The following is a 26,058-nucleotide window of genomic DNA, read 5'->3' on the forward strand; positions in this document are numbered from 1 at the left end:
TGTGGACAAATATATTAGTTACCACATAGTATCAGAACAGGAATGGTACTGAAATTATGGTCACTGTCTCCATTTTGTATATTTCCATCCAACTAAAGCAGAAATGGATAAATCATTTATATGTACATAAATATACACACCCCTGCAGGGTGGTTCTGCGTTCAGTGCTCACAGACTGTTCTTTACTTTGGACTGACCGTGTTGGTGCAACCCTCTCTCCCCCTCCCCCTAAGGAAGAAATAAGATTTCATAATAAATATGGTGACTTTTGCGTAATTTCTATATGGAGGAAACCAGATCCTGAATGGGAAGGACTTCAGCAGTTTTTCTTTTAAAAACCTTTCAAAGAAGAAAGAGGAATTTTAAAGATAGTCATGAGTATTAGGAACAGGCCCGGCAAAATACCTAATAAAGACTATTTTTTGTTTAGAGGTTTCTGTAAAATAAGTGGGTGAATGAAACTGAGGGGTTCAATTGCATTATATACTTCAATTTTTTTATTTACCATTTCTCTCTTCTCAAAGGATGTTTGAATGTTAAATATATAATTGCATTTCTTCCTGCTTCTTGTAACTATTATTTAGTGATTTAGTGATACAAAATGGAATCTAGAGACACAGACACTAATAATTAATGCATCAGTTAGCTGTGAACTACTCAGAACATGAGCAGAAGCAGTGAAGGCATCAGCTTTCCCTTATGCATTAAGAGTAGTTGCCCTAGAAGAATTTTCTACGTCTGACTGACAGTGTTTGTGCCATTGAACGAGATGTCTGCCCTGCTTAGAGTTAAAATCTGAAAGGTGCACCTGTCCAGAAATATGTTTTTCTCAATTGCCTTAAGAAAATATACTTTATAACACAGTTAATTACACTTGTGTTAATTCCACTTTTCAAGAGCACTGGCACATAGAAGAGGTACTGGAAATTCTTTAGATAGTTTGGAATACTAAGGAGCACTTACTCCACTTACCTCCTAACCTGACATTTTGACTATTCAATTTTTTCTTTTTCCCCAGATTGCAGCATCCTATGGAAATGCTGTTTGCATTTTTGAACCACTGGGTATAAATTCTCATAAAAGAAATTGTGTAAGTATGTATTTCATAATTGTAATTCCATTTTAGGCTCTTAGAAGAAGCAAAAGTCTGTCTGCCAGTTATTATATTATGTTGGCACACAAAAGACTAATGGACAAATATCTTCCAGCATTCACAATAAAATTGGATGGGTAGATTCCTCCTCTGCGTGAACTGAACTGTGGACTGCACTTCTCCTAGGTTCACTACACCTTGTTCTTGAGTCTCATACTAGAATGACATGGTGGCAAGTTGGTATTTCTTATTTGAGAGCTTGTTAGAGATGCAGTACAGAAATACGACACAGACTTGTTTAGTGCACCCAGACTTGTTTGAACAGCACAGCTGTGGCCAAGCACTCGAGCATTAAGGATGTTCTCAAGCAGTTTTCATCATCTCTGTGGCATCTCTACTGCCCTCCCATATGTTCCTGCACATCTATGATCACAGAAATACAAAGTAATCTACAGATGTATTTGTATGTGGGACAGGTCCAGATCTGGTTTGCAGGGCACCCTGGGATGCATATACATTTTACAAAACAATTTAAAAGTATATTAATGCTAGATTTAGCAAGGTACCACTGAATATTTTTGCAACAGGCTTAATAGCAATTTCACATAGAAAGAAATGATTCTGTGATTCTGTGAAATCCCAAATACCTTTATGTTTTGCTGTTGATGTGAGAATTAATCCTTTACTGTTTTTAAACTACAGCAACTGAAGTGTCAGTGGCTAAAAACTGGGCAATTCTTCCTCAGTTCTATGACTTACAACCTGGCCTGGGATCCTCAAGGTAATGCACTGTTTGTGAAGTATTTGTTCAAGACTTGCAGTTGGAATGTCTTGAGCATAAATATTTTTATTGTAATAAAGTGAGAGCTTGAATATGAAAATTTTAAATTACGTTTTCTCAGGTATTGTTGCATAAAATGAGAGACTACAGTTAGCATTTGTTAAGATGCTGTGCCAAGTGTTTGAGTCTCTTATGCAAGATCTTAGTTTGGGAATCACAGTGTTGTTAACTGACTTAAATTATTGCTAATAATAATTTAAATAGAACTTTAGCACAATTATAGTCAGCAGTGTACCTAGACATGGATCTTTGTAAGATGTCTGTGTATTTCTTTGAGATGTGAATAGCTGTTAAGCATCTGCAACATCCATTACTAAATATGGTTCTATGATTCAAAGTCACTCAAAAACCTTGGTGTTCTTTCCTAAAAGATACTGTAAATTCAAAGTGTTTTAATTAAACCAGCTGTGTAAGATGATAGAATACCCTGTCATATTTACAATGGACTTGAAAAAGTTTAGCTTTCAACTCGTTCTGAATAATTCACAACAAAATATGCTGAGAGGCTTAACCTTTCAATATCCCTTCATCATGCTGGTGCCATAGCTTTGTTATTGCTCCCTTTCAGGTAACAGGTTACTGACAGCAACAGACTTTTTGCAGCTGTGGGCTCCTCCGTCTGATGACATTCTAGAGGAGGATGAAGATGATGATGCCAGCAGTCAGATGAAGGATGATAAAGTTCTCCCGGTTCTAAATGACTGGAAATGTGTCTGGCAGTGCAAGTGAGATAATTTTTATTTTAAGAGAAATTGCAATGCTACCTCTCACCCATATTTTAAATTGTGCTTTTAAATATCATAAAATTCAAACAATGTAAGTTATTCCAAATAAGAAATCCTCACTCCTGTTGACACTAACCTAGGCTTGCTATAAAAAATTTGCTTAAACCAAATTTTTATGAGCTTTTTTTTATAAAAGTGTGAAAATACAATTTTGTTTCATTGTAGCAAATATTTTTATGCTTCTGCTATTTGTAAACTATGCTTAAAAACAACGGTAAAATAATTTAATTTTTACTTTATTTAACACTTAATTTAAATGATGAATAGTAACACTGAATCTACTGAATACCTATGGAATAATATTTTAGAATAGATAGACCTTACTTAAGTTGCTCTGGTGTTCTGTAGGACTGCAACATCAGTACATTTGATGTCATGGTCTCCTGATGGTGAATATTTTGCAACAGCTGGGAAGGTAAGGACAAAAAAGAATAACTAGTAAGTTTTTGTAATATTTTGCATTTGTTTGACAAAAGTAAGTAATATGAATAGCCCTGGGCCATATACTCTATTGCAGTCTAAGCAAAGGTAAATTATGCTCTCATTTAATGCTGTATTTTTGTGTAGTTCCATGAATTTCAGCAACAAGAAATTGGAGTTAGCTATGTACTCTTACTGAATGCTTGAATGACAGTGATACAGATTTGTATGTATGTGTGTGTATACAGATAGATAGATAGATAGATATGTTTTTTAATGAAGTATGCTTAGATGGATTTGAGATATATATAAATTTTTCTACTTCTGTTGGAAGTAATGAGATCATTATGATAGAAAACTCACATTTAAACTGGTATAATATGCACATGTCTGGATAAATTAGAGCAGGATCTCTATTTAGTGAATTCTGGGTTCAATTATCAGTTCTATTTCAGCCTGCAAGACTTTTTGTTAAATCATTATTCAAGCTAAGTTTTCAATTAATAATTCTCTTTAATGTCACCATCTGATTTGAATGATTCCCTTTGGTTTACAAGTCTGAATAGGTAAGCATTTTTTGCTTGCCCTTACTGTTAGTTAACAGTGATATGGATCTTAGTTCTGGGCCAAGTTTTCAGTAACAATACCAGCACAGCAGTTTCCTTATTACTTGGGATTTTCTTTTTGTTACATTTTTAATGATAGCTGCCTAACCCCCTGCTGTTTATTGCTTTACCTAGGATGACTGTCTCTTGAAGGTTTGGTATCCTATGACTGGTTGGAAGTCATCTCTCCTGCCCCAAGAGAATGAGGAAAAGAAGAAGTGCTCAGAGGATGTGCAGTTTGCCTTTGTTTACTTGGCGCATCCCCGAGCAGTGACAGGATTTTCCTGGCGGAACATCAGCAAGTACATGCCCAGGTTCGAAAGCTTTCTTTGATCAGGTGTTTTTTTTACTCTGCTTAATGTTTTGCCATCAAGAACATGAGACTTCTCTTCTTATACTTTCAAGAAGCAAAGCACACCAACATCTTCTCATAAATTTCTGTATCATTGTGCATCACTGAGTTTAATAATGATAGTCACATTAACCTTCAGTGAGGGGAGAAGCAGAAATTTTGATAAAAACTATGTAATGCTTGTACACTCCCCTAATTTCTGCTGTGTCTGTAGAGCTAATTGGATTACCCAGGCAGTAATTTTGCCATGTCTGCCATCAGGGGTTTGGTCTGTAATGTGTTACTCACGTCATGCCTGGATGGCATCTGCCGGCTGTGGGCAGAGACGCTGCTACCCGAAGATACTCTCCTCGGGGAGCAGATCTGTGAAACCACCACCTCCAGCATCAGCAGCACCATCTCCCAGTCTGGAAAGCAAAAGGACACAATACAGCATGCACTAGAGGTACTAGTAAATGATTAATTTGTCACATTTTTATTTTATTATTCCTAAAACTTTAAATATATAAGGATATAAAGCTCTAAGAATGTATATTATGTAGTCCTTAAAGCATAACAGAATAGTCTGAATTATTTCACTTCAGGTTTCGAGGTCTATTACTAAACACTGAAAAAGTCAGGGACTGCAGCTCTGCATCCAAGCACCATGTTTTTACAACTCAGTTTAATTTTCTGTAGTTAACTAACAGTGATGGGAAGAGACAATGTTTAATATGGAATAGTAATAATGGTTTCGTTCTGATTGGGTCTGAAAGTCTGTAATTATAAAGACAATGAAAGGAATAAATAAACTTCTAATTTTTAGTTACTTCATTTGACAATTTTGTTTTAGCGACAGGCTTATATTCTTATCAAGTCTGTTAAGTTTGCAGTAAGATAAAACCTATGAATATAAAAAGAAAAGATAAGAAAACAAAAATACATCCCACCACTTATTTGTAAACTATTACAATCAGACTAAGTTTTTACTTCTTACATATCATGGCCATCAACAAAGAGGGAAATTGGGACTAATTACACTGTGGGCTGTTAAATCAGTTGTGCTCTCCACGTGCTCTCAGAAATTTTCAGTCATACAAAAGTAATTAATTATAAAATTATATCACAAAAGTTGCTGGGTTTAGATTGTTCTAATCTTGTTCATGAATGTTGTGCAAAATGCTATGTATTTTTGTGTTCTTGTTGAGCAAATATTAAAGGAACTTTTAGAAGACTGTTAAAAGAGCTTTGCTTTTGGGCAGATCTGCTGTACATAGGTGTTACTAATCTCTGTTGAAATCCATTTAAAATAATCCTTTAGAAATTAGTCTTCATTTCTTTGGTAGAAAGAAGCTATAGGCTTTATATAAGTGTGACTATTTACCTTACAGTGGTTTTAATATTTATTAATTCATTTTTATAACTACAACAGACAATCCATCATTTGAAAAATATGAGAAAAGGACAAAGGAGATCTTCAGTTCTTGTTACCCACACAGATGTACTGCCAGATCAGCAGGGCACTCATGAAGTTCAGCGGCACATTTCACATCAAGCAAATGCACTTGGTCACTTCCACATAGCAGCAAGCATCAACCCTAACACAGGTGAAATACAACCATTTATTAGACCACAATTATATATTTAGACAACATGAAAAAAATAAAGGGGGATGAGATGCACATTCTTAGCTTTGCCTAATTGAATACAGGGAACTTGTAGGAAGTCTGTTATTTAGCATAGAGTTTTATAAGACAAATGAAGCTGAATTTATTCTGAGTACTTTCAGCGCATTTACAAGCAAATTAAATTAATCTTTGCAGATCAGAAGGCAAAATAAGCCTAAATTTCCAGTCTGCTTGGTGTTTGATTCTTGGGTTTGGGGGGCCATGGTATATGATGAATAGAACTGCATCCTACAGAATACATAGTGATTGAAAAAAAGCTGTACCAGAGCTTTTTGGTGGGAAACCAGCTGTGTTTTATAGAATAATGCACAATGTTTTTAAAGAAGGAAAATATTAAAGAGCAGTGATGTGCTTTAATTAAAAATTGTACATGAAAGTCCACACTGCAACTTATGAAACTGAGTGGTTAGAACCACTGAGTATCATTTACCATTCACATAAGAATAAATTTTCCTGTAAATTTATTGACCTTAAAATGTCTTTACTGTTTTTATTACAATTGGATGTAGAAACTTGATCTGCATCTTACCTTTTCTAATCTTGCAGACACAAATTATGTTATACCTAAAATAAGTTGAACATGTGTGTGTACATATGTACATATATATAAAAAGATGAGTGGTTAATATATAGCTTAATATATAGCTTTATATGTATTTTATATAGTTTAATATATAGTTTTTTTATTTTTTTAAAAATATCCACAGACATTCCATCAGTCTTGGCTGGAACAGCTTTTAATATAGATGAAGGAAGTGGAGGCTTCGTTGTCCACTGGTTGAACAACAAAGAATTTCATTTTACATCCTCTATTGAAGTATTCATGGAGCATCTAAGAAAAATTTCTGAACAACAGCTAGAACAAGATTTTGATGTTGAAGTTGAAGAGGAAGAAGAAATGGAAGAAAAAGAGAAAGGCTTACATATGAAGTTAGATCATGGTTAGTAGTCTGGTTAGTTCTTATCAGATCCTACTACTAGCAGATTAAAAAATCCTGTGTTTTGAATGGAAACTGATAGGGAAATCTTTGCAATGGATAAAATGGCACATTTCTTTCGTGTTGCAGATTTGTCTATAGACAGAGAATCAGAGACAGGGACTGGAACAGGCTCATCAGAACATGAAGATGGAGAAAGAGAGGGAAGCCCCAAAACATCTCTGCTGGCAGGGCCACGCCTGCCTCTTCCAACAGTTTTGTTAGACCGGAAAATCGACTTGCTCCTAACGGAATGGAACAAGAATCCAGATATGCTTTTTACTATCCATCCTGTTGATGGGACCTTTCTGGTGTGGCATGTGAAGTATTTAGATGAATACACTCCTGGCATCTTTCGACAAGTTCAGGTATTGTATATTTGTAATAGTTTTATTATTTATGATGTGAATAAAAATTGTGTCCTTTCCTTTAGAGCTGAATACCAGTAGGAATTTAATTTTAATTACTCCCTGTAAAACAGCTAGCATTTATTCGGGTCAAACTGGGTTTGTATATTCTAATTTTTTTATTTTTTTCTTTTTTTAGGTTTCATTTTCTTCTAGGATTCCTGTTGCATTTCCGTCTGGAGATGCTAATTCCCTTAGCAAAAATATAATGATGTATGCCTGCCCTGTCTTTGTAAAAGACAGCAGTGCTGCACAGCAGAAGGCAATGGACTTTCCAGATAATACTCTAGCGAATAAAGGACCAAGCTTTGCCCAGGACAGTGCAAATGTGAATATCATTTCTCCTGTAGTAATGATGATTTCCAAACACATAGATGGCTCTCTCAATCAGTGGGCAGTTACTTTTGCTGATAAATCAGCTTTCACTACTGTGCTCACTGTATCCCATAAGTTTAGGTACTGTGGACACCGCTTTCACCTCAATGATCTAGCCTGCCATTCTGTGTTACCACTGCTGCTGACATCCTCCCACCACAATGCTCTGTTGACTCCTGAATCAGACAGCTCCTGGGACTCTGACAGGATAAGCAGGATGATGGATCCTCTTAAACACAGGAAAGGTTCTTCTAAGCAGCAACTGAAAAATGCAGCAACTCGTACATTCCATGACCCAAATGCAATCTACAGTGAGCTGATTCTGTGGCGAGTAGACCCCATAGGACCTTTATCCTACACTGGAGGAGTGTCTGAATTGGCTCGGATTAACTCTCTTCACACCTCTGCTTTCTCTAATGTAGCCTGGCTTCCAACACTAATTCCCAGCTATTGCCTTGGTGAGTATGCTTGGCATGTTTTCATATAGAGTAAACACCATGAGTTGTAGAACTAATTTGTTAAAATAAATTGCTGTTTTATTTGGAGTATATTTACATTAACTTTCCAAAGATTTCCTTGTATTATGCAAATCAAGCATTTTTATTTCCTTTGTGGCTAAGCTACTGCAAAACATTTTCTGTGGTCTGAGTGCATCTGCAGTGCCTGTGGCTCGGCTGACACTCAGGAACTCCTTTGTGTGAGTAAGCACTCCTTTCTCCCACAGAGAACAAGGTGATGCCTTCAGGCAGCTTCCTTCAGCACTCTCTGCACTGACGTGTGTGCAAATACAGTTGTGCAGGGCTGAACAGAACTAGTGTTTGGACCACTTGAGCATCAGAATTATTGGGGAAGATTTGCAGCCAAAATCAGTGTTACCAAATTCCTTTAACATGCTGGCTAAAAACTGCTTAAAAGATCCTGAAACAATACTGAAATTCTTCAGATCATCAGAGGCTTACAAAAACCCAGTTGGAACACAGGATACTTCTAAATAAATAGGCTGCATTAACTTTACAGAACTGCAAACAACACTCTTTTCAGAGATCAGACAGTACAACATCTGGTGTATGATGCCCTTAAACAATTCTTCAGTATTTGTTTTTAATTTTAGGGTTTTCCATTGCAGTTAAGAAAACTACTTCTACAAACTACTTCTACTTCTATCCAGCCACACAGATACTTATTTTTTTAATTAGGACAAAGATGCTGTTATAGTAGTTGTCATCTTTATATGCAGTACTGAATGCCATTTGTACTGTGGGTGTTACATTAAATTTTATACTAATGCCAGGTTAAAAATACATAATATTTTTGATTTAAAATAAAACAAATCCATTTTCTCTGCTTTCATAGTAACATTTTGGGCTGTCTGTATCCCACAAAGATATTTGTGTTCTAAACACAAATAACGAGCTGCATTCTTGCAGTTTAGAGGAAAATGTATTTCAGAACAGAAAATCTCGTGTCAAGCCTGTTGTTTATACCACTGAGAAGCAAAAAAACCCACTCTTACAGTTTTTCATATTTTATTCAGAACTGCAGACAGATCTATTTCTCCCTCCACTTATATATCTGCACTCCTAACTGCAGGGCAGAAGGGAATACTTAGAGAGGTTAATTTTATGCAAAGAGCCTAGAGACAATAAACAAGGAAGAAGGATATGGCTGAACAGTTTCCCCTTAGACTCCTACTCTGAACTGTCTCTGACAACCGCAGGAATCTGGAGTTGGCTCTTCCAAGCAATGCCCTGAAGGTGCCAGTGAATCAAACATCACAGTTGTAGGGAATGGCAGCATTCCCTTAGGTGTACTACAGACTGGGCTTGGCATGTGTGAATAGTGTTTGTAAACATACATGAATTCAGCTTAGATTATTGAACCTTTTTGAGGTGGTTCAATTACATAAATTAACAGAAAGGGAATTATTTCAAAGTTCAAATAATGGTATATTAATGCACACATTCACTTAGGTTTTTTGCTTCAACGCTTTATGAAAATTATGTTTGAAGCTTATTCATATACTGAGGACTGTCATGGACTGCCTGATGCCAGTGATTGCCATTTTTTTCTTTATGACTTTTTTTGTGTCTTCTGCTAGGTACCTATTGCAACTCTGCTAGTGCTTGCTTTGTTGCATCAGATGGCAAAAACCTGAGGCTCTATCAAGCTGTCGTAGATGCACGAAAACTTCTGGATGAATTATCTGATCCTGAATCATCTGTAAGTTTTATGTAGCAATGGTTTGGTTGGAAACTGTTAAAAATACCCTAACATAACTTACTTTTACCCCTTCCAGTGGTTTTTCTTCCTTTAGTTCTGTGTGATTTTTGTGCCATTCCAGGTATAGAATCTTTTGCATTTCATCTTGCATACTTGCATGTTTTGCCACTGTCTGTAAGCATTAGCAGAACAAATGCAGCATTACTACTAAAAGTGTCTGCATTGAACCAAAATTTCCCAGACGAGTTTCCCCAAACTGTGGCAGGTGGGAAAGCGAAAAACAGGATTTCTTAGCTTGAATCTCAGAAGAGGGGAATCAAGAGAAAAGGAGAAGGTGAATACAAAGAGCAAGCCTGAGGTGTATCCACCTAAGTTACATCTATATGTGGGGAAGGGCATAGATCGTGGGATATAAGGGAATCAGCTAAGGGTCATATTAGCTTTTTTTTTTTTCCCAATAACTGAATTTTTCATTCTTTTTAACTTTCTGTGAATTTCAGAAAAGTAAAGCCTGACCTTGTGCTGTTATTGTATAAAGAAACACATCTTTCCTTTTTTTCCATTCTTCTGTTATTTTATAAACCATCCTGCAAGACAGGGCCTGCCAGTATTCAGATCAGTCAGAGGAATCTGTTCTAAGAGCAATGACTGTGAACATTCCAGCAAAAATTAGTAGAGCTTTCAGCTTATATATAAGTTGTACTGATTTTTTTTTCTACATGTTGTGACAAAACCTGAGGCTTGAAAAAAAAGTGAATCACTGTATTGTTTCTCATTGCACAGATACATTATATTGCATTATGCAAGGATAAATCTTTAAATTAACAATATTTAGCTTCCATAAAAACTGGTGTATCATCCTCATGAAGAGCTGCCCACCCACAACAGTGCAAATGATTTGATAAACACATTATTCATGAGTGCCAAAGTGACAACTGCAAGAACTCTGTTATGGTTTGTGCCAACAAGAAAAATTGAAGCATCAGTTTATCATAAGCAACTGCAATTTTCTTCTGTCCAAAGGAAAAATACACTAATTCTACTCATTTTTCTCTGTTTCAGAAACTTATTGGAGAAGTGTTTAATATTGTGAGCCAACAATCTACTGCTCGACCAGGATGTATCATTGAGCTCGATGCAATAACTAACAAAGTAAATAAATGGTTAATTCTTTAGGGTACCACATAAAGGTGTTTAATAATTTGCTTTTTTAATTAGCCTAACCTGTTGAAAAGAGGTAAAAGAGATGACATTTCTCTATGGTGACAATGGCTGCCTTGAATTTTTGTGACTATTGAGATACCTTAAGCATTTTACTAAACCAACTTTCTGTTAGTTGCTAAGAGCTCAAAGCTCATGTTTAGAGTATTGCTTTATTTTCTAAGCATAATTCTTGATGAAAACACACCTTAATAAAGACTGGTTTCCAAGGCATCAAAATGTAAAGTAAAAAAAATTACAACCCCCTCAAAACCAAACAAACAACATTAAGAAGCCCAAACTTTAAAACTAGATCTAATTATCCAAAATGTAAGAATGATAGACAGGTATGACTTTGAGTTCTTTGTGTCTGTATTGTAAACCAAATTTATATCTTTTAATTAACACAGCTATATTTTTCAATCAATGAGCAGGTTTAATTAAACCTTGTTCTTACTCAGTTATTTTGATCATACATGTTGCAGTGCTGTTTTCTGTTAACAGCCTGTGCAAACAGTGAGTTTTATCATTCTTAATTAGAAAACTCTGGGTTTTTGATATGTATAAATAAGTATTTCTCTACTGTCAACAAAGTTCTATGTCTTTTAAGTATCAATAACATAGAATCTTCAAATTTAAGTTTAGATTTACAAAATATTTTCCTAGAATTTTTATAAATGAGTACAGGGAATACTATCTTACCTTATTTTTCTGGAAAAAAGGTGGTTTTTTGCAGCACGATATCTTTGCCATCACTGTATTTGGGGGACATATTTTTCCTTGCCAGCAGGGGAGGATTTCACCATGAGCAGCCTTCTTGGTCGTGAGGTAGAGTGACTGCAAAGAAATATGTTGCTGTCAGAAAAGACAGATGTTAAGATATCTGAGAGAAGGAAAATCTGCAATTTGTTCCCTTTTTTAGATTTCCCAAGCAATTCACTGTAGACATGTCTTCCCATGTTTCTGCCACTGTCATATGTTCAACACCAAAGAAATAAAAACAAATCAGATACTAATTCATCTGTCAATAACTGCAGCAGAAGTGTTATTATAGAATTTGTCTCTCCTGGTAGACTTCGGTGAAATTACTTGAATATACAAATGATGGGTTCTAGAACATGCTATTCTTAATAAGAAGGGAAAATATTTTGGTTTTCTAATTATAATTTTAGACATTATAAGTGAAAGTGTTCCTCACTGGTAGCTAGATTGCACAAAGCATATAATTCCATAAATACCACATTTTGCTGTACTGTTCTGGAAGCTTAATGGTTGCTCAATGTTTCAGTGTGGCTCAAACACACAATTGCTTCATGTCTTCCAAGAAGACTTCATTTTGGGATACAAACCACATAAGGAAGATGTGGAAGGAAAGGAAACTGAGATATTTTTCCAGCCATCACAAGGTATAACATAAACTATAACTAATATAGATTTATTGGGTACCAAAAAATGTTCTTAAGTAATACTAAAACCTAGCTGGCATGTGGTAATTTACTTTCAAATGAGAATCTGTAGAATTCAGTGGAATGGTTGCTATGTATTGGTCATAGGAATTGTTGCTAAATGGTGTTAAACTAAGACATTCTAATTGCTTAGAGTGAAACAACTTATTTGACAAAGTACATTTTTCAAAGTGCTTATGTTACATATAAAAATGTGAACAGAACAGAAGCACATTTTCTGCATCAATAGGTAGTTCCAGGTGATGAAGTGAATATATCTGGCTTTCAACTTAATACAATGGAAAGTCACTGGAGAATTTGGTCATAGACTTAAAACTTCAAAAGAAAAAGGAAGGAAGAAAGCAGGCAGGTAGAAGAATCTTTATAATCTGGCAAAATAGTTCAAACTGAATTGGAAGACAAATATCTAATAAATTAGATTTGCCACAAATACTCAGATTGTCTATAAGTGTCTATTTTGTAATTCTTCTGTTGTCACAAGCAAACAAAATGTCAATTAAAGCATGCTATTAATGATACTGTTTGAATATTTTGTTTTATAATCAAACAATTTCTTTCAAAGATGAAAACGGGGTTTTTATTGTCAAAAGTTTTTAGAGAATCTTCTGCTATGGAAAAATTATTTAGGTTGAATACAAATTTCATGAACATATATAAATATATGTGTTTATATATTGTGTGTTTATATATATACACATATATATAATATGTTTAAATTGCAGGGTATCGTCCACCACCTTTCTCAGAGAAGTTCTACCTGGTAGTAATTGAAAAAGATAGCAGTGGCTGTTCTGTTCTTCACATGTGGCATCTTCATCTCAAATCTGTGCAAGCCTGTTTAGGTGAGTAAGTGATCGTAATTTTCTTAGAGATAGACATTTCTATCATATTATTTAAAATAAACATTGGTGGTTTATTGTAAAACAATTTGTGCCACCTTTGTCAAGGAGAAGCCTAAAAATCAAGAATCTTCAGAATAATATATCAATGCAATAGACGCAGTAAGATTCCTTACAAACATTGGTTGCATTCTATACCAATAAAATATAGAAACGTGTTGATAGGGAGAGTAATTTACTTAAGCAGTGGCTTCTTTATTTCAAACTGTCAGTATTTCAGAACGTTATGGATGTCTTAAATGAATAGTCACAGCATGCAATAAAACTGACACAGCCTGCACACATCATATAATTATTTTCTGTGCAACTTGAGCTCTTGTAAAAGCAAATAAATTTGATTATCAGATATTCATGCCTTGTCCTTATAAACAATTTTTTAACGCTGTTGGCAATTTTTTTTATATAGCAAAACCAACTGAAGCATCTTCAGCAGATAATAAGCTTAGTGTACCTGAGCAAAAGACTGGGGATTCTTCTCCAGATGTATCACCTGGCATAAGTCCCATTCCCCGATCTTCATCAATTGCTAATCTTCAGACTGCTAGTAAACTCATTCTGAGCTCCAGACTTGTGTACAGCCAGCCTCTGGATCTTCCTGTTGGTGTAGAAGTAGTGAGAGCAACTCCTTCAGCAGGTAACACTAGCAGTTTTTTTCTGTACTGATTGGTCCACTGATTTATCTCCTAGTTTATAGGATTGTATCTCCCCAGCCTATAAGACTCTGATTTACTAATACTGGAAACACACGACTGAAAAGGTGCTTTCAAATCATTGTGCCCATGTCATGTTACTGTCCCATAAATGTATGGAGTCCCTGCAGGAAAGCTGTTCCTCAGACTTACTGCTCTAAGAGTTGGAAATGTACCTTTTAATTTATTAATGAACAGTTTATACCCACCTGCCCATTTGTCAGCATTACTGCTTGGTATATAGTTTTTTTTAATCCAATGCACTTATACCTTCTTCTGTTTGTTTGTCTTTTTGTCTGTCTGGTTGTTGGGGTTATTTTCCCTTTCCCTCTTAGGTTTCCTTTTGGTAGGCTATATGAACCCAATCCTAACTTCCTTATCTCATCTGATTAAAGCTTTGTATTCCTCTGGTTGTTCTAACAGCCCTTCTCTGAATTAGTTGAGTTCCAGTTTATCTTCTTTCAATAGGGACCAGAAATGCAGATGATAAGTAATGTCCAAGCTGCAAGACTTACCGGCCCTGATATTATTTGCCTCTTTCCAACTCCAAATTAAAAAAATAACACCAGGTTGTAAAGTTCTCTAGCAGTAGCTGGACTCTGTGTTATGTCTGCCTTAATCATTCTGTTATCTATTACTAAAAGTAAATATGTTTGTTCTAACTTCAGGTCACTTGAGTTCCTCATCCATCTACCCAGTCTGCCTCGCACCTTATTTGATAGTGACGTCCTGTTCGGACAACAGAGTGCGCTTCTGGAGATGCACTGTAGAGACAGACCTGAACAGCAAAAACGAGGAGAAGGAAACGTACCACTGGAGAAAATGGCCTTTGATGAACGACGAAGGGGAAGACAACAGCAGTACAGTGGGCATAGTAGGAAGGCCAGTTGCTGTTAGCTGTTCTTACACGGGACGTCTGGCAGTAGCATACAAACAGCCCATACAGCATAATGGGCTTGTTTCCAAAGAATTTTCCATGCATGTTTGTATACTTGAATGTGAGTCTACTGGAGGATCGGAGTGGGTTTTGGAGCAGACAATTCATCTGGATGATTTAGTTAAGGTTGGAAGTGTACTTGACTCAAGGGTCAGCGTAGATAGTAATTTATTTGTTTACAGTAAGTCAGATGCTTTTTTGAATAAGGACAAATACCTGGTGCCCAGTATCAAACATCTGGTGCATTTGGACTGGGTTTCAAAAGAAGATGGTTCACATATACTGACAGTTGGAGTGGGTGCCAACATCTTCATGTATGGAAGGCTTTCAGGGATTGTAACAGATCAAACCAGCAGCAAAGAGGGAGTAGCTGTCATCACCTTGCCACTGGGAGGGAGCATAAAGCAAGGCGTAAAGTCCAAGTGGGTGTTGCTGAGGTCCATTGATTTGGTATCATCCGTGGATGGCACTCCTTCCCTGCCTGTCTCTCTGTCCTGGGTGAGAGATGGAATCCTGGTGGTGGGAATGGACTGTGAAATGCACGTTTATGCTCAGTGGAAACACGCGGTCAAGTTTGGCAATGGAGAAAGTGATGTTTTTACTTCTGAAGACTCAACAACACAGGACCCATTCAAAACAAGTGCCGTAGTGAAGAAGACCAGTGTGATTGATGGGGCAGGGATTGTGGATGATGTTTTTGGCACTCCAACTGTAATTCAGGATGGGGGCCTCTTTGAAGCTGCTCATGTTCTTTCGCCTACTCTACCCCAATATCATCCAACCCAGTTATTAGAACTCATGGACCTGGGTAAAGTTCGCCGAGCCAAAGCCATTCTAGCACATTTAGTTAAATGCATTGCAGGAGAAGTTGCAATAGTCAAAGACACAGAAGCTGGAGAAGGGACTGGCCCTAAACGTCACCTTTCTCGCACCATCAGCGTGAGTGGCAGCACTGCAAAGGATACCATCACTGCTGGCAAAGATGGTACTCGAGACTACACAGAGATAGACTCAATTCCCCCTCTGCCACTGTATGCACTGCTTGCTGCAGATCAGGATGCCACCTATGTTTCTGAAGAAACTTCTAAAATACCTCAGGGCTCTGAAGACCACGCAAAGAGAAAAACAGAGGATCAGTATTCGGATCTGTTCCAGATTCAACCTGTTACAACCGAAGACTTTATAGATTTTGAGCCTGAAAAGAGGGAGAGTAAATCCAAAGTTATTAATCTGTCACAGTATGGGCCAACTTACTTTGGCCGAGAGCACGCCAGTGTCCTTTCAAGCCACCTGATGCACTCCAGTCTGCCAGGCCTCACTCGACTGGAGCAGATGTTCCTTGTAGCTTTGGCAGACACTGTGGCCATGACAAGCACTGAACTAGATGAGAACAGAGATAAGAATTACTCAGGTTAGTAAATGACATATTATTGAATTGACATTCTTGTTTTTCTCAGCAAAGGTAAACTTAGTCCTTGGGTATTTTGGGGTTACGAAGCTGAATGCTAGCATCAGTTATTCAGATTAGATACAGTAAGAAAGAAAAACATAAGTATCTACTTATAGTTCATACATAATAAATAACTTGTATTTCAGGTTCTCAGCAGACTTAGAAACATACATTCCTCACACGCTGCATATGATAACTTGTATATATGTCTACTGTAGCCAGCTGCATGTTCCAAAGTGTATTTTACATTGCGCAGGAAGAGACACCTTGGATGAATGTGGCCTCCGGTACTTGCTGGCCATGCGCTTGCACACCTGCCTTCTGACATCGCTGCCTCCTCTGTACCGCGTCCAGCTGCTGCACCAAGGTAACCCCGCAGGGAGGATCGCCTCGCTCACAGCATCTGCTTACCTTTCATTTGTACTGTCAGACTTCTGGTATCTGCATATTCATTTTCTATTTCATCAAGGCTGTTATCTTGCAAAGGCTTAGTATAGCCTTCCCTACGTGCACTGTAAATAGCAAAAAAGTATAGCTCTAGAGTAGAAGATTACAACCTGTCCAGTTTGAGGCACGAATAAGTTCCCCAATCAGGTAAAATACTGATTGTATATGTAATTCATTGTTTCTGCTGGGAGAATTAAGACATTTCCTTACCTGAGCATGGGTTTATGTTACCGTAAAGAATATTTTATCATTTACAGCAGGCGGGTTTTTTCTTTGCTCAATCTGAGTAAATACTGTTGTGAAATACTGAAAAGAAGTTACGACCTAAAGAGCAGAGAGAAGGGTTTCTGGTCCAGAATGGGTCTGCTTCTGTGATAACAGAATATTTTTCCTTCAGTCTTTCAACATGTAGTTCTCGTATATGAATGAGGCACTGGAAAATTATTAAAGTACTGAGGAGACAACATCCCTAACAAGCAAAAAGATATTTCAGTTGTTCCTTTAACAGCTCTACTTCCTCTTGAGGGAATCAGTCTCTCTCAGATGTCCCAAACTCTTGGGCTGAAGATCCCATTTTGCATCTCTGACATATTCCATTTGCTTATTAACAACTCTTAGTCTTCTGAATTGTTTTGGTTTATGTTATTGTTTAGGCCTGTCAACTTGCCATTTTGCATGGGCTTTCCATTCCGAGGCTGAGGAGGAGTTGATCAATATGATTCCTGCTATCCAGAAGGGAGACCCACAGTGGTCTGAACTGAGAGCTATGGGTATTGGTTGGTGGGTCAGGAATATCAACACTCTCCGGAGGTGCATCGAGAAGGTACTTTTTACTGGTTACAAATTCTGGCTCCATGCTGTTAGGTGTGCCTACTGTATTAAATTTCCAAGTCATCGAATGTAAAAATATATTTTTAAAAGCTACAGTTTAATCAAAAAATCCAGGAGCAAAACAATTGTCCTAGTACTCCAGATCAAATACAATTACATCAGAGTCCTATATAAAACCCAAACAGTGTTCATTCAAGCTATACTGTTATTAGCTTAAGTATTTTTACATAATGGGTTGCCAGAGGAATTTCACCCAATAGTATGAGTTACTGTAACAATTTTAAAGAAAATATTTTTATTTGTACATTCCTAATGTCCCACTGTGCTTGAGGGGTTGCTATCTGCAATAGTGCTGTTTCTCTGACTCTTAAAAGCATTAGAGTGTAGAGGTCTGTTACACAGAAATAAAATATTCTCACAGAAATTACTTTGCTGCTTTGTAGACATAATACAGTCACCTCGCCATCCTCTGTGACAAAGAACACAGGTTAGTTAGCTAAAAGCAGCTTTTATATTTTCATTGATAATAGTAGGCTTTGTTCACTACAGGTTGCAAAAGCTTCATTCCAGAGGAACAATGATGCCTTAGATGCTGCACTTTTTTACCTTGCTATGAAGAAAAAGGCAGTGGTGTGGGGTCTGTTTAGGTGAGTTCTGCTAACTTTAAGTTTGATTAAATCTTAATTGAACCAGGAATGCAAAGCAGAACTCATTCAAGAGTAGAGTTTAATTTCAAGTAATATTGTTCAAGTGATAGTATGCAAAGATTACATAATAAATAGCTCTATACATTGCATTTCTTTATACAGGTCCCAGCATGATGAAAAGATGACTGCCTTTTTCAGCCACAACTTCAATGAAGATCGATGGCGCAAAGCTGCTTTAAAAAATGCTTTTGCTTTGTTGGGAAAACAACGTTTTGAGCAGTCAGCTGCATTTTTCTTGCTAGCAGGTTCACTAAAAGATGCTATAGAGGTATCCGCTTTTGAGAAATTAAGTTTCAGTTTCTAATTTGACCTATGTTATTGCATCCTTGCAAGCTGTTCTCTGATGATGTTTTCACAAATTGTGGCAGCACAAATGGGATGGTATGTCCACACAGGACCCCCTTGTGCCCTGCAGACATACCATCCACCTCCACACTACTGTGAAAAGCAGCTTGGAAGCTGATTTGAAGGCCAGAATAATTGTTCAAATACACCATTCCTCAGTGGAAGCACTCTTGGGAATACCAGCTGTGACCCTTCTGGCAAAGGGTCTGAACTGAACTCAATTCTGGCAAAACTCTGAACTGCACAATTAAGTCGCAGCACCCTGTTCAGCCTCCAGCTATTCTGCATGACCTGTTGATACAACATTAGGTAAAAAAAAGAAGTCAAGACTTCTGAAGCAGCCCTGGGATCCCTTTTTAGTGGAGCTGCTATGCTGCTTGCCACAAGGGAGGTGGGAGCTGTGGGGAGGATCATAAGCTAGCAGTATCTCTCAGGAGAGGACGGGAGTTAGAGAACCTTTAGTAACCCTGCCTATTTATTTACAGTATGTTTGTCTTCACCTGAGAATGTATTTTCCTCAGAGATGTAATTCTGCACGAGATGGTGTGAAAAATATCTCATCAGTGATGTAATAACATTAAAGTTGGAGGGTACAATAGAAAAAAATAGACATCTTTATCTTCTGCCATATTAATTTTTTAATGCTATATACTGCTATGCACATTAAAATTCCTAAAACAGAGAAAAGTACACCTCTTTCCAAACAGAAGAAAATGTTACTTGGATATATGTCACTTACCACGTTTTTTACCTGAAGATTAATTTATACTTCAAAGAACAGACAGGATGAGAAAAAAGTTATCTGTTCTGTAAACATATATTGCCATTCACTTTATTTTATAGAACTCCCTTTCCCTCGTAAAACAACCTTTTCCCCACTGCTTGTTATAGGTGTGCCTTGAGAAAATGGAAGACATCCAGTTGGCTATGGTCATTGCTCGTTTGTATGAATCAGAGTTTGAAACCTCTGTCACGTACACCTCCATTCTCTATGAAAAGATTTTGGGTTGCCAGAAGGATGGAAGTGGATTCAGCTGTACTAAGTTGCATTCTGATCCATTTCTGAGAAGCATTGCCTACTGGATAATGAAGGATTACACACGAGCACTGGACACGTTATTGGAACAAACACCTAAAGAAGATGATGAAAACCCAGGTAGGGGAAAAAATATTTCTCTGATGGGACACATTTATTAAGAAGAGTGTGAGAAATGCTTTAAAACATTATAAATATCTATTTCAAATTTTTTCCAAGGGTTGACTCCAGCCCCCTAACACCAAAGTTAGTTCCTGCTGTCAGCTAAGCTCAGGAGAGCTTTGTTTGGCACTTCCTTACAATACTTCTCTAGTACCAAATGCTGGCTTGTCTTTTTTCCAGTAGACTTAAATTCTCATTCTTGGTTTTAGGAATTAGCAGTATTGTAGCTGGATTTCTTATGCCATCTCTTCAAGATTAATGTTAAGTGATAGGTGGCTACATAGGTTTCAAATTCCCTATGGAAATTTACTTGAGGAAATCTCTACCTGGATGATCATCTCAGCTGCTTTTTAGCTTAGCTGAGTGCAATGTAACTGCGAGGCAAATGAGAGAATTTAGTATCTTTCTACTCACCCAGCTCGTATTTGTGGGGAAAAAGTAATTAATTTTCTTTTGGTAACTGGACACAAAATTGGTTTAGTGCTTTGAAAAACCTCTGATGCAGGAAACAATAGCAAAACAGAATAATACCATCTGAAAGCCATTTTCAATAGATGTCATATCTGTTTAATTCTTCAGTTATTGTCAAATCCTGCAATCCTGTGGTGTTCAGTTTCTACAACTATCTTCGGACCCACCCTCTGCTCATCCGAAGATACTTCAGCTCACCAGAAGGAACTCTGGCCACCTTGGGTCTAACAACTGAGAAAAGCTTTGTTGATAAAATTAATCTTATTGAAAGAAAATTATTCTTCACTACTGCAAATGCTCATTTTAAAGTGGGCTGCCCCGTACTAGCTCTTGAAGTCCTTTCCAAAATTCCAAAAATAAGAAAAAAGTCTGGAGAAAAAGACTCATCCACTCCTTCAATCCAGGCTGATGTTCCAGATTCCAAAGCCCTGCAGGATGGTGCTGGAAGTGGTGATATAGACTGGTCAAAGCCCATTTCAACTTCCTTCGCTTTGGACAGTACTGCTGAATCTTCAGCACAGTTTGACTGGAGTCAACCAGCAGTAAAGTTTGATGATGAGCCTCTTACTCTTGACTGGGGTGAAGACAAAAATGGGTCAGATGAAGAAGACAAGGATGTTGGGATAATGATGAAAAAGTCTGATTCTAAGAGCGAAGATGAGAGGACCTCAGACACCAGCGTGGCACAAACACCACATGGAGAGGTTTCTGAGGCAGGAGACACTGAGGTTGATGTTATTGCTGAGCAACTGAAGTTCAGAGCCTGTTTGAAAATCCTTATGACTGAACTGAGGACTTTGGCTACAGGTTATGAAGTGGATGGAGGAAAGCTCAGATTTCAGCTGTACAACTGGCTGGAAAAAGAGATTGCTGCTATGCATGAAATATGCAACCACGAGGCAGGGGACAAAGACTACTGTAAAACATATACCAAAGTAAACGGGGATCTGCTTGACCCCGAAGATATTATGGATAAGCCAGACATTGGCTCGTATGAACGGCACCAGATCGAAAGACGGAGGCTACAGGCAAAGCGAGAACACGCGGAAAGACGGAAGTGGTGGCTGCAGAAGAACCAAGCTCTTCTCAGAGTTTTTCTAAGTTATTGCAGTCTTCATGGGGCACAAGGTGGAGGTTTAGCATCTGTAAGAATGGAGCTGAAGTTCTTGCTGCAGGAGTCACAGCAGGTAAAGCAAATTCAGCTCATCTCTGTTGATGAATGTGAGCAGTTCTAGACTGTCAGGTATGTCAAATGCATACCTTTGTGTTTAGACAGATGTTGCTAATGTTCCGCAAGGCTAATGGTCAAGATCATTTCAATGTTCTTGGAGAAAGAACTTGGAATTCAAGTGTGCTGCTTTTCCACACACAGATTATTTGATTCTTAAGAATCTGCTATGTGACACTGAGGCTCAGGCTACTTGTGATTATGGAATATAAATGTTGCTGGTTTTATTACACCGACAGCATTGTACGTCTGTTACTATGACATAATTTTGGTCACAATATTCTAGGTACTTATATAATAAATTGAATTCACAGTTACTGAAATAAAATCTCATTCCTAGACCTCTGCAAATCATGCAAGGGAGCTACAAGGAATGGGGTCTCAGGTTCAAGGCTCAACAAATAATGTAAAGTCAGACAGGGTACTGCTCTCTTTTACTATGTTATGGCATTTTCTACATTTCATACAAAATAATACTTTACAGCAAATGTTATTTACTAAGCTGAGCTACAGCAGATAATCTGATACTGGGCAAGACTTCTAACATGCTCTAGTCCTAGATTCCTCCTGTTTCAAAAAAGGAACAACAGCTGATATGGTGCTACTCAAATTAGAACTTTTAAAAATCCTTAAATGTACATTCTGTTTGTTTGCCCTTGAGAACCTCAGATGAGTGCAAATTTGACTTTGTTACTAAACTCTGACCAGTGACTGTTATATCAACTTGTGCTACTGCAAGTATATTTTTAGTTAGTGTTTCTTATTAGACAGTCTCAACACTTCCTAATGAACTACATGAAAATGCTCTTCCTGCACAAAATCAAAACATGTTTCTGCAAACTTGCCTGTTGGGTCTGAACCTTGTTATTATAGTAAATAAGAACTTTCTTTTGACAGTAAAATCTCATCTGTACTGAGTAGACAGCAGTGGAAGAGGATAAACAACCTGGGAAATATATTTATTATGTAAAATTATCTCCATTTTTAAACATTTTTTTCAAAGCAATAATTTTAAATGCAATGTTTTCTTTTAAACAGGAAACTACTGTAAAGCAACTTCAGTCTCCACTTCCACTACCCACAACACTCCCATTGCTTTCTGCAAGCATAGCATCCACGAAAACTGTGATAGCTAATCCTGTGCTGTACTTAAACAACCACATCCATGATATACTTTACACTATTGTGCAGATGAAATCGCCACCACATCCTAATGTTGAAGATGTCAAGGTAATTCATTGCTTTAATCTAAGACCTAATGTTTGATGAAATGGAAAGATAGTAGGGAAAGATAGGAATGAGCACAGTATGAGTTTAAGTAAGTTTGCTTTTCTACAGTTAGACAGTACATTTTCTTCACACTGGATTTCACTGAACTTTCCAAGAAATCTTTGTATTTCCACTCTTTAAGAACTGGACTGTTTTTGTTGCATTGTGAGGCAGAACCAGAGTTATTTTGTTACTCCTGGTGACTAAGGGAATTTACAAGTACATAACTGAGGTAAAAAAAGAGGTTTTAGATAAAACTACTATGTAATGACTACACAAACTTTTTGTATTTTATGCATATTGAGCAGCTATTACTACATTGAACTGCAGTGTTATATAGTACAACTTCCAGGAACCATTCCATCAGATTCATTATCATAACAGGACATGCTTAATCACTGCTTCAGTATGCTCATTTACCGTGGCTGTTCTGTATTAGAATCAAGTTAATTATATTGACATAATATTAGAAGGTGTTGACTGCCATCAAATTGTCTTGAACAAACAGTTGTGATTTTCTAAGCACTGTATTGTAAATTTAAGGTAACATTCAGTTCCTATTTCATGCACTTGGTTTAAAACTAGGACAGTCCTGCAGAACACATCTCCAATATTCTTTAGAAATAAGTGTAGTTTACTCACCTTTTATATAAAACATTTAGCTTATTCGTTCTCTTTATTTTAGGTGTACACACTTCATTCTTTAGCAGCTTCACTTTCTGCATCCATTTATCAAGCACTATGTGACAGCCACAGCTACAGGTAAAGAGGGAAGTTTTCATACAGTCCTACATTTGCAGTTATCTTTGTGAATCCTAAATGGAAATTCTTCCTGCATGTGACTTAAAAAGAGATTAAATGTCTGTGTATGGGTAGGGATACTTATACACATTACGCATTGCTAACTTTGATGTGCCCTATCAATTTTACACAGATAAAATAACACCAACCACTTGGGGTTCTTCAATAAACTGTAGGAAAATATGATGTCACTCTCACTTGGGGTGCTCACATTCTCATCAGAAAAAAATTTATTTTTATGTAGCAGTCAAACAGAGGCAAATCAGTTTACTGGGATGGTTTATCAAGGACTGCTTCTGAGTGATCGCCGCAGACTGAGGACAGAAAGCATTGAAGAGCACGCAACTCCAAACTCATCTCCTGCTCAGTGGCCTGGTGAGACTAAAATAAGATTACTTATAGCTCCACTGGACCAGCTTCATGTACCAGCGTTATTTCACTGTCCTGTATGATGGATGAAATAGTGAAAAATCAATGATGGATAAGTGTTTCTAGCTTAGTTCTTGAAATAGTAACAGCCTTTCACTTTTTCATGTATCAGAACAAATAAAAATAAACTTTCTATATAGCAAATATCTTGCTTGAAGAAGAAACCATGATCTTTAGGATAAACTTAATGATAATTTGTCATCCTAGAATATTTTCCTCTTGTCTGCCTAACCCCCTAGCAATGCTACCTCTATAAATTTTCTCTGCAGTGCTGTCTTAGATGTGCTCTGTACCTGATGTAGCTATCAAAGCAGCTCATTCTGATGTATGAGCATAAAGGGTGGAAATGGTGCAGGAATTTCATAGGCACACTGAACTGCCCACACTATTTGCAGACAAGTATAATGCAAAAGTCCAGACCCAAAAAGGCTTTTTGTAATTTTGGTCTTTATGATTTTAAGAAAACTGTTAACAGAATTTTTTGTCTGAAAAAAAGCATCATAATGCTACTAGTTTTTACCATAAAATGTGGAGGTAAAACGTGGGGGATTTTTGTCCATTTGTCCTCCTACTCATTTAATTCCAAAACCTTTCCTCTCGCAGGTGTGAGTTCACTTATCAACCTGTTAAGCTCAGCTCAGGACGAAGACCAGCCCAAGCTGAACATCCTGCTGTGTGAAGCTGTGGTGGCAGTGTACCTGAGCCTGCTCATCCACGCCCTGGCCACCAACTCGTGTAACGAGCTGTTCCGGCTGGCAGCTCACCCTCTCAACAGCCGCATGTGGGCTGCTGTCTTCGGCGGGGGCGTCAAGCTGCTCGTCAAACCCCGCCGCCAGTCAGAAAACATCCCAGGTACGCCTTCTCTAAAGGGCACACCAGTGAATTGCAGTTTAGACTTTATAGTAACCTAGTAGGAGAAGCTTTCTTCCTTTTGAAGAATCTACTGGCAAGAAAGCAGTTATATTAAAAACAGAAATAAATTGTAGCCTTGCAGTTGTTCTTGGTAATGGCACCCAGCGCATTTTGAATTTGCCATAAAAACTGTATAGTTATTACATTAATAATAGTAATATTAGGTGCTTGCTTATAAACATTTTTCAGGACTTTCAGCCATTATTTTTAGGGGTGAAAAACAGGTGATATAAATCAGTGTTACACCATAATACTAATGGGCTTTATACATGAGATAAGCATTGTTATTTAACAACTGCAGTAACTTGGAAACATTATTTCTGAAATGAGTTTCTGTTGCAAGGTAGGATTGCACCTAGCACAAGACCACAGAGCAGAAATATCAACTTCATCTGTCAGAAAAACAGCTCATGCATATGTAAGCTCCAACTAAACCCAGGATTTTTACAAAGACAGATGACCAAGTGTTAATATGCTGCATGAGGAAAAGCAAAAGTGGAAACTGAATTCAGGCTCTGAAGACAAAGACAAATACAACCATTTGTGATAAACTTCAGCAATATCAAAAATCACATCACACAGACTTTTAAATTACCAATAGGCTGAAACTTATGTAAAAATTAGACATTCCCTATCCAGAATGTAAGACAGAACAGTAATAAGGCATTGCACCATTACAAGTATGCACAGCAGATATTTGTCATTCATGGAATAACTTAAACTCATTTAGGGCAGTTATTTTCATAAGGTGAAAATATGAATAACTTATACAAGTCATGTTCATTTGAGATGTATTCTGTTTTCCTTTAACCTTCAAGCTGCTACAGCTTCTGATGTTTCAGAGGATGGTAACGAAGGTTTGTAAAGACTTGCAGTGTAGATGAGTGTTGGTAGTGGCTTTTTTGGACAAAAAGAATAGTTTTTAAACACTTAGCTCCCTTGTAATAAAGTAAGTGTGATCTTCTATGTTGCCTGGCCGATAACACTTTGAAAAACAAATTCCACATTAATATTTTCGTAACTTTTAAGGCATTTTA

General features: G+C 37.2%; 1 protein-coding gene across 2 annotated transcripts in view; it reads left to right on the forward strand.

Annotated features, from left to right (window-relative positions):
* The window catches only part of DMXL2 (Dmx like 2), a 47,469-nt gene that overhangs the window by 8,692 nt on the left and 12,719 nt on the right, over positions 1–26,058 (forward strand). For both annotated transcript variants that reach the window (XM_085070623.1, XM_085070624.1), the window contains exons 3-28: positions 1,019–1,090; positions 1,796–1,874; positions 2,503–2,659; positions 3,068–3,134; positions 3,880–4,058; positions 4,358–4,541; positions 5,508–5,682; positions 6,471–6,704; positions 6,831–7,108; positions 7,287–7,980; positions 9,621–9,742; positions 10,805–10,894; positions 12,231–12,348; positions 13,131–13,250; positions 13,714–13,941; positions 14,665–16,344; positions 16,640–16,750; positions 17,484–17,653; positions 18,211–18,308; positions 18,471–18,636; positions 19,605–19,869; positions 20,491–21,569; positions 22,649–22,840; positions 23,565–23,641; positions 23,925–24,055; positions 24,713–24,961. In XM_085070623.1, the coding sequence (XP_084926749.1) occupies positions 1,019–1,090; positions 1,796–1,874; positions 2,503–2,659; positions 3,068–3,134; positions 3,880–4,058; positions 4,358–4,541; positions 5,508–5,682; positions 6,471–6,704; positions 6,831–7,108; positions 7,287–7,980; positions 9,621–9,742; positions 10,805–10,894; positions 12,231–12,348; positions 13,131–13,250; positions 13,714–13,941; positions 14,665–16,344; positions 16,640–16,750; positions 17,484–17,653; positions 18,211–18,308; positions 18,471–18,636; positions 19,605–19,869; positions 20,491–21,569; positions 22,649–22,840; positions 23,565–23,641; positions 23,925–24,055; positions 24,713–24,961 (7,015 nt within the window). The remainder of the gene's footprint in view (positions 1–1,018; positions 1,091–1,795; positions 1,875–2,502; positions 2,660–3,067; positions 3,135–3,879; positions 4,059–4,357; positions 4,542–5,507; positions 5,683–6,470; positions 6,705–6,830; positions 7,109–7,286; positions 7,981–9,620; positions 9,743–10,804; positions 10,895–12,230; positions 12,349–13,130; positions 13,251–13,713; positions 13,942–14,664; positions 16,345–16,639; positions 16,751–17,483; positions 17,654–18,210; positions 18,309–18,470; positions 18,637–19,604; positions 19,870–20,490; positions 21,570–22,648; positions 22,841–23,564; positions 23,642–23,924; positions 24,056–24,712; positions 24,962–26,058) is intronic.

This window comes from Lichenostomus cassidix, chromosome 10 (genome assembly GCF_008360975.1).
Source record: "Lichenostomus cassidix isolate B80296 chromosome 10, HeHo_3.0, whole genome shotgun sequence".
NCBI lineage: Eukaryota > Metazoa > Chordata > Aves > Passeriformes > Meliphagidae > Lichenostomus > Lichenostomus cassidix.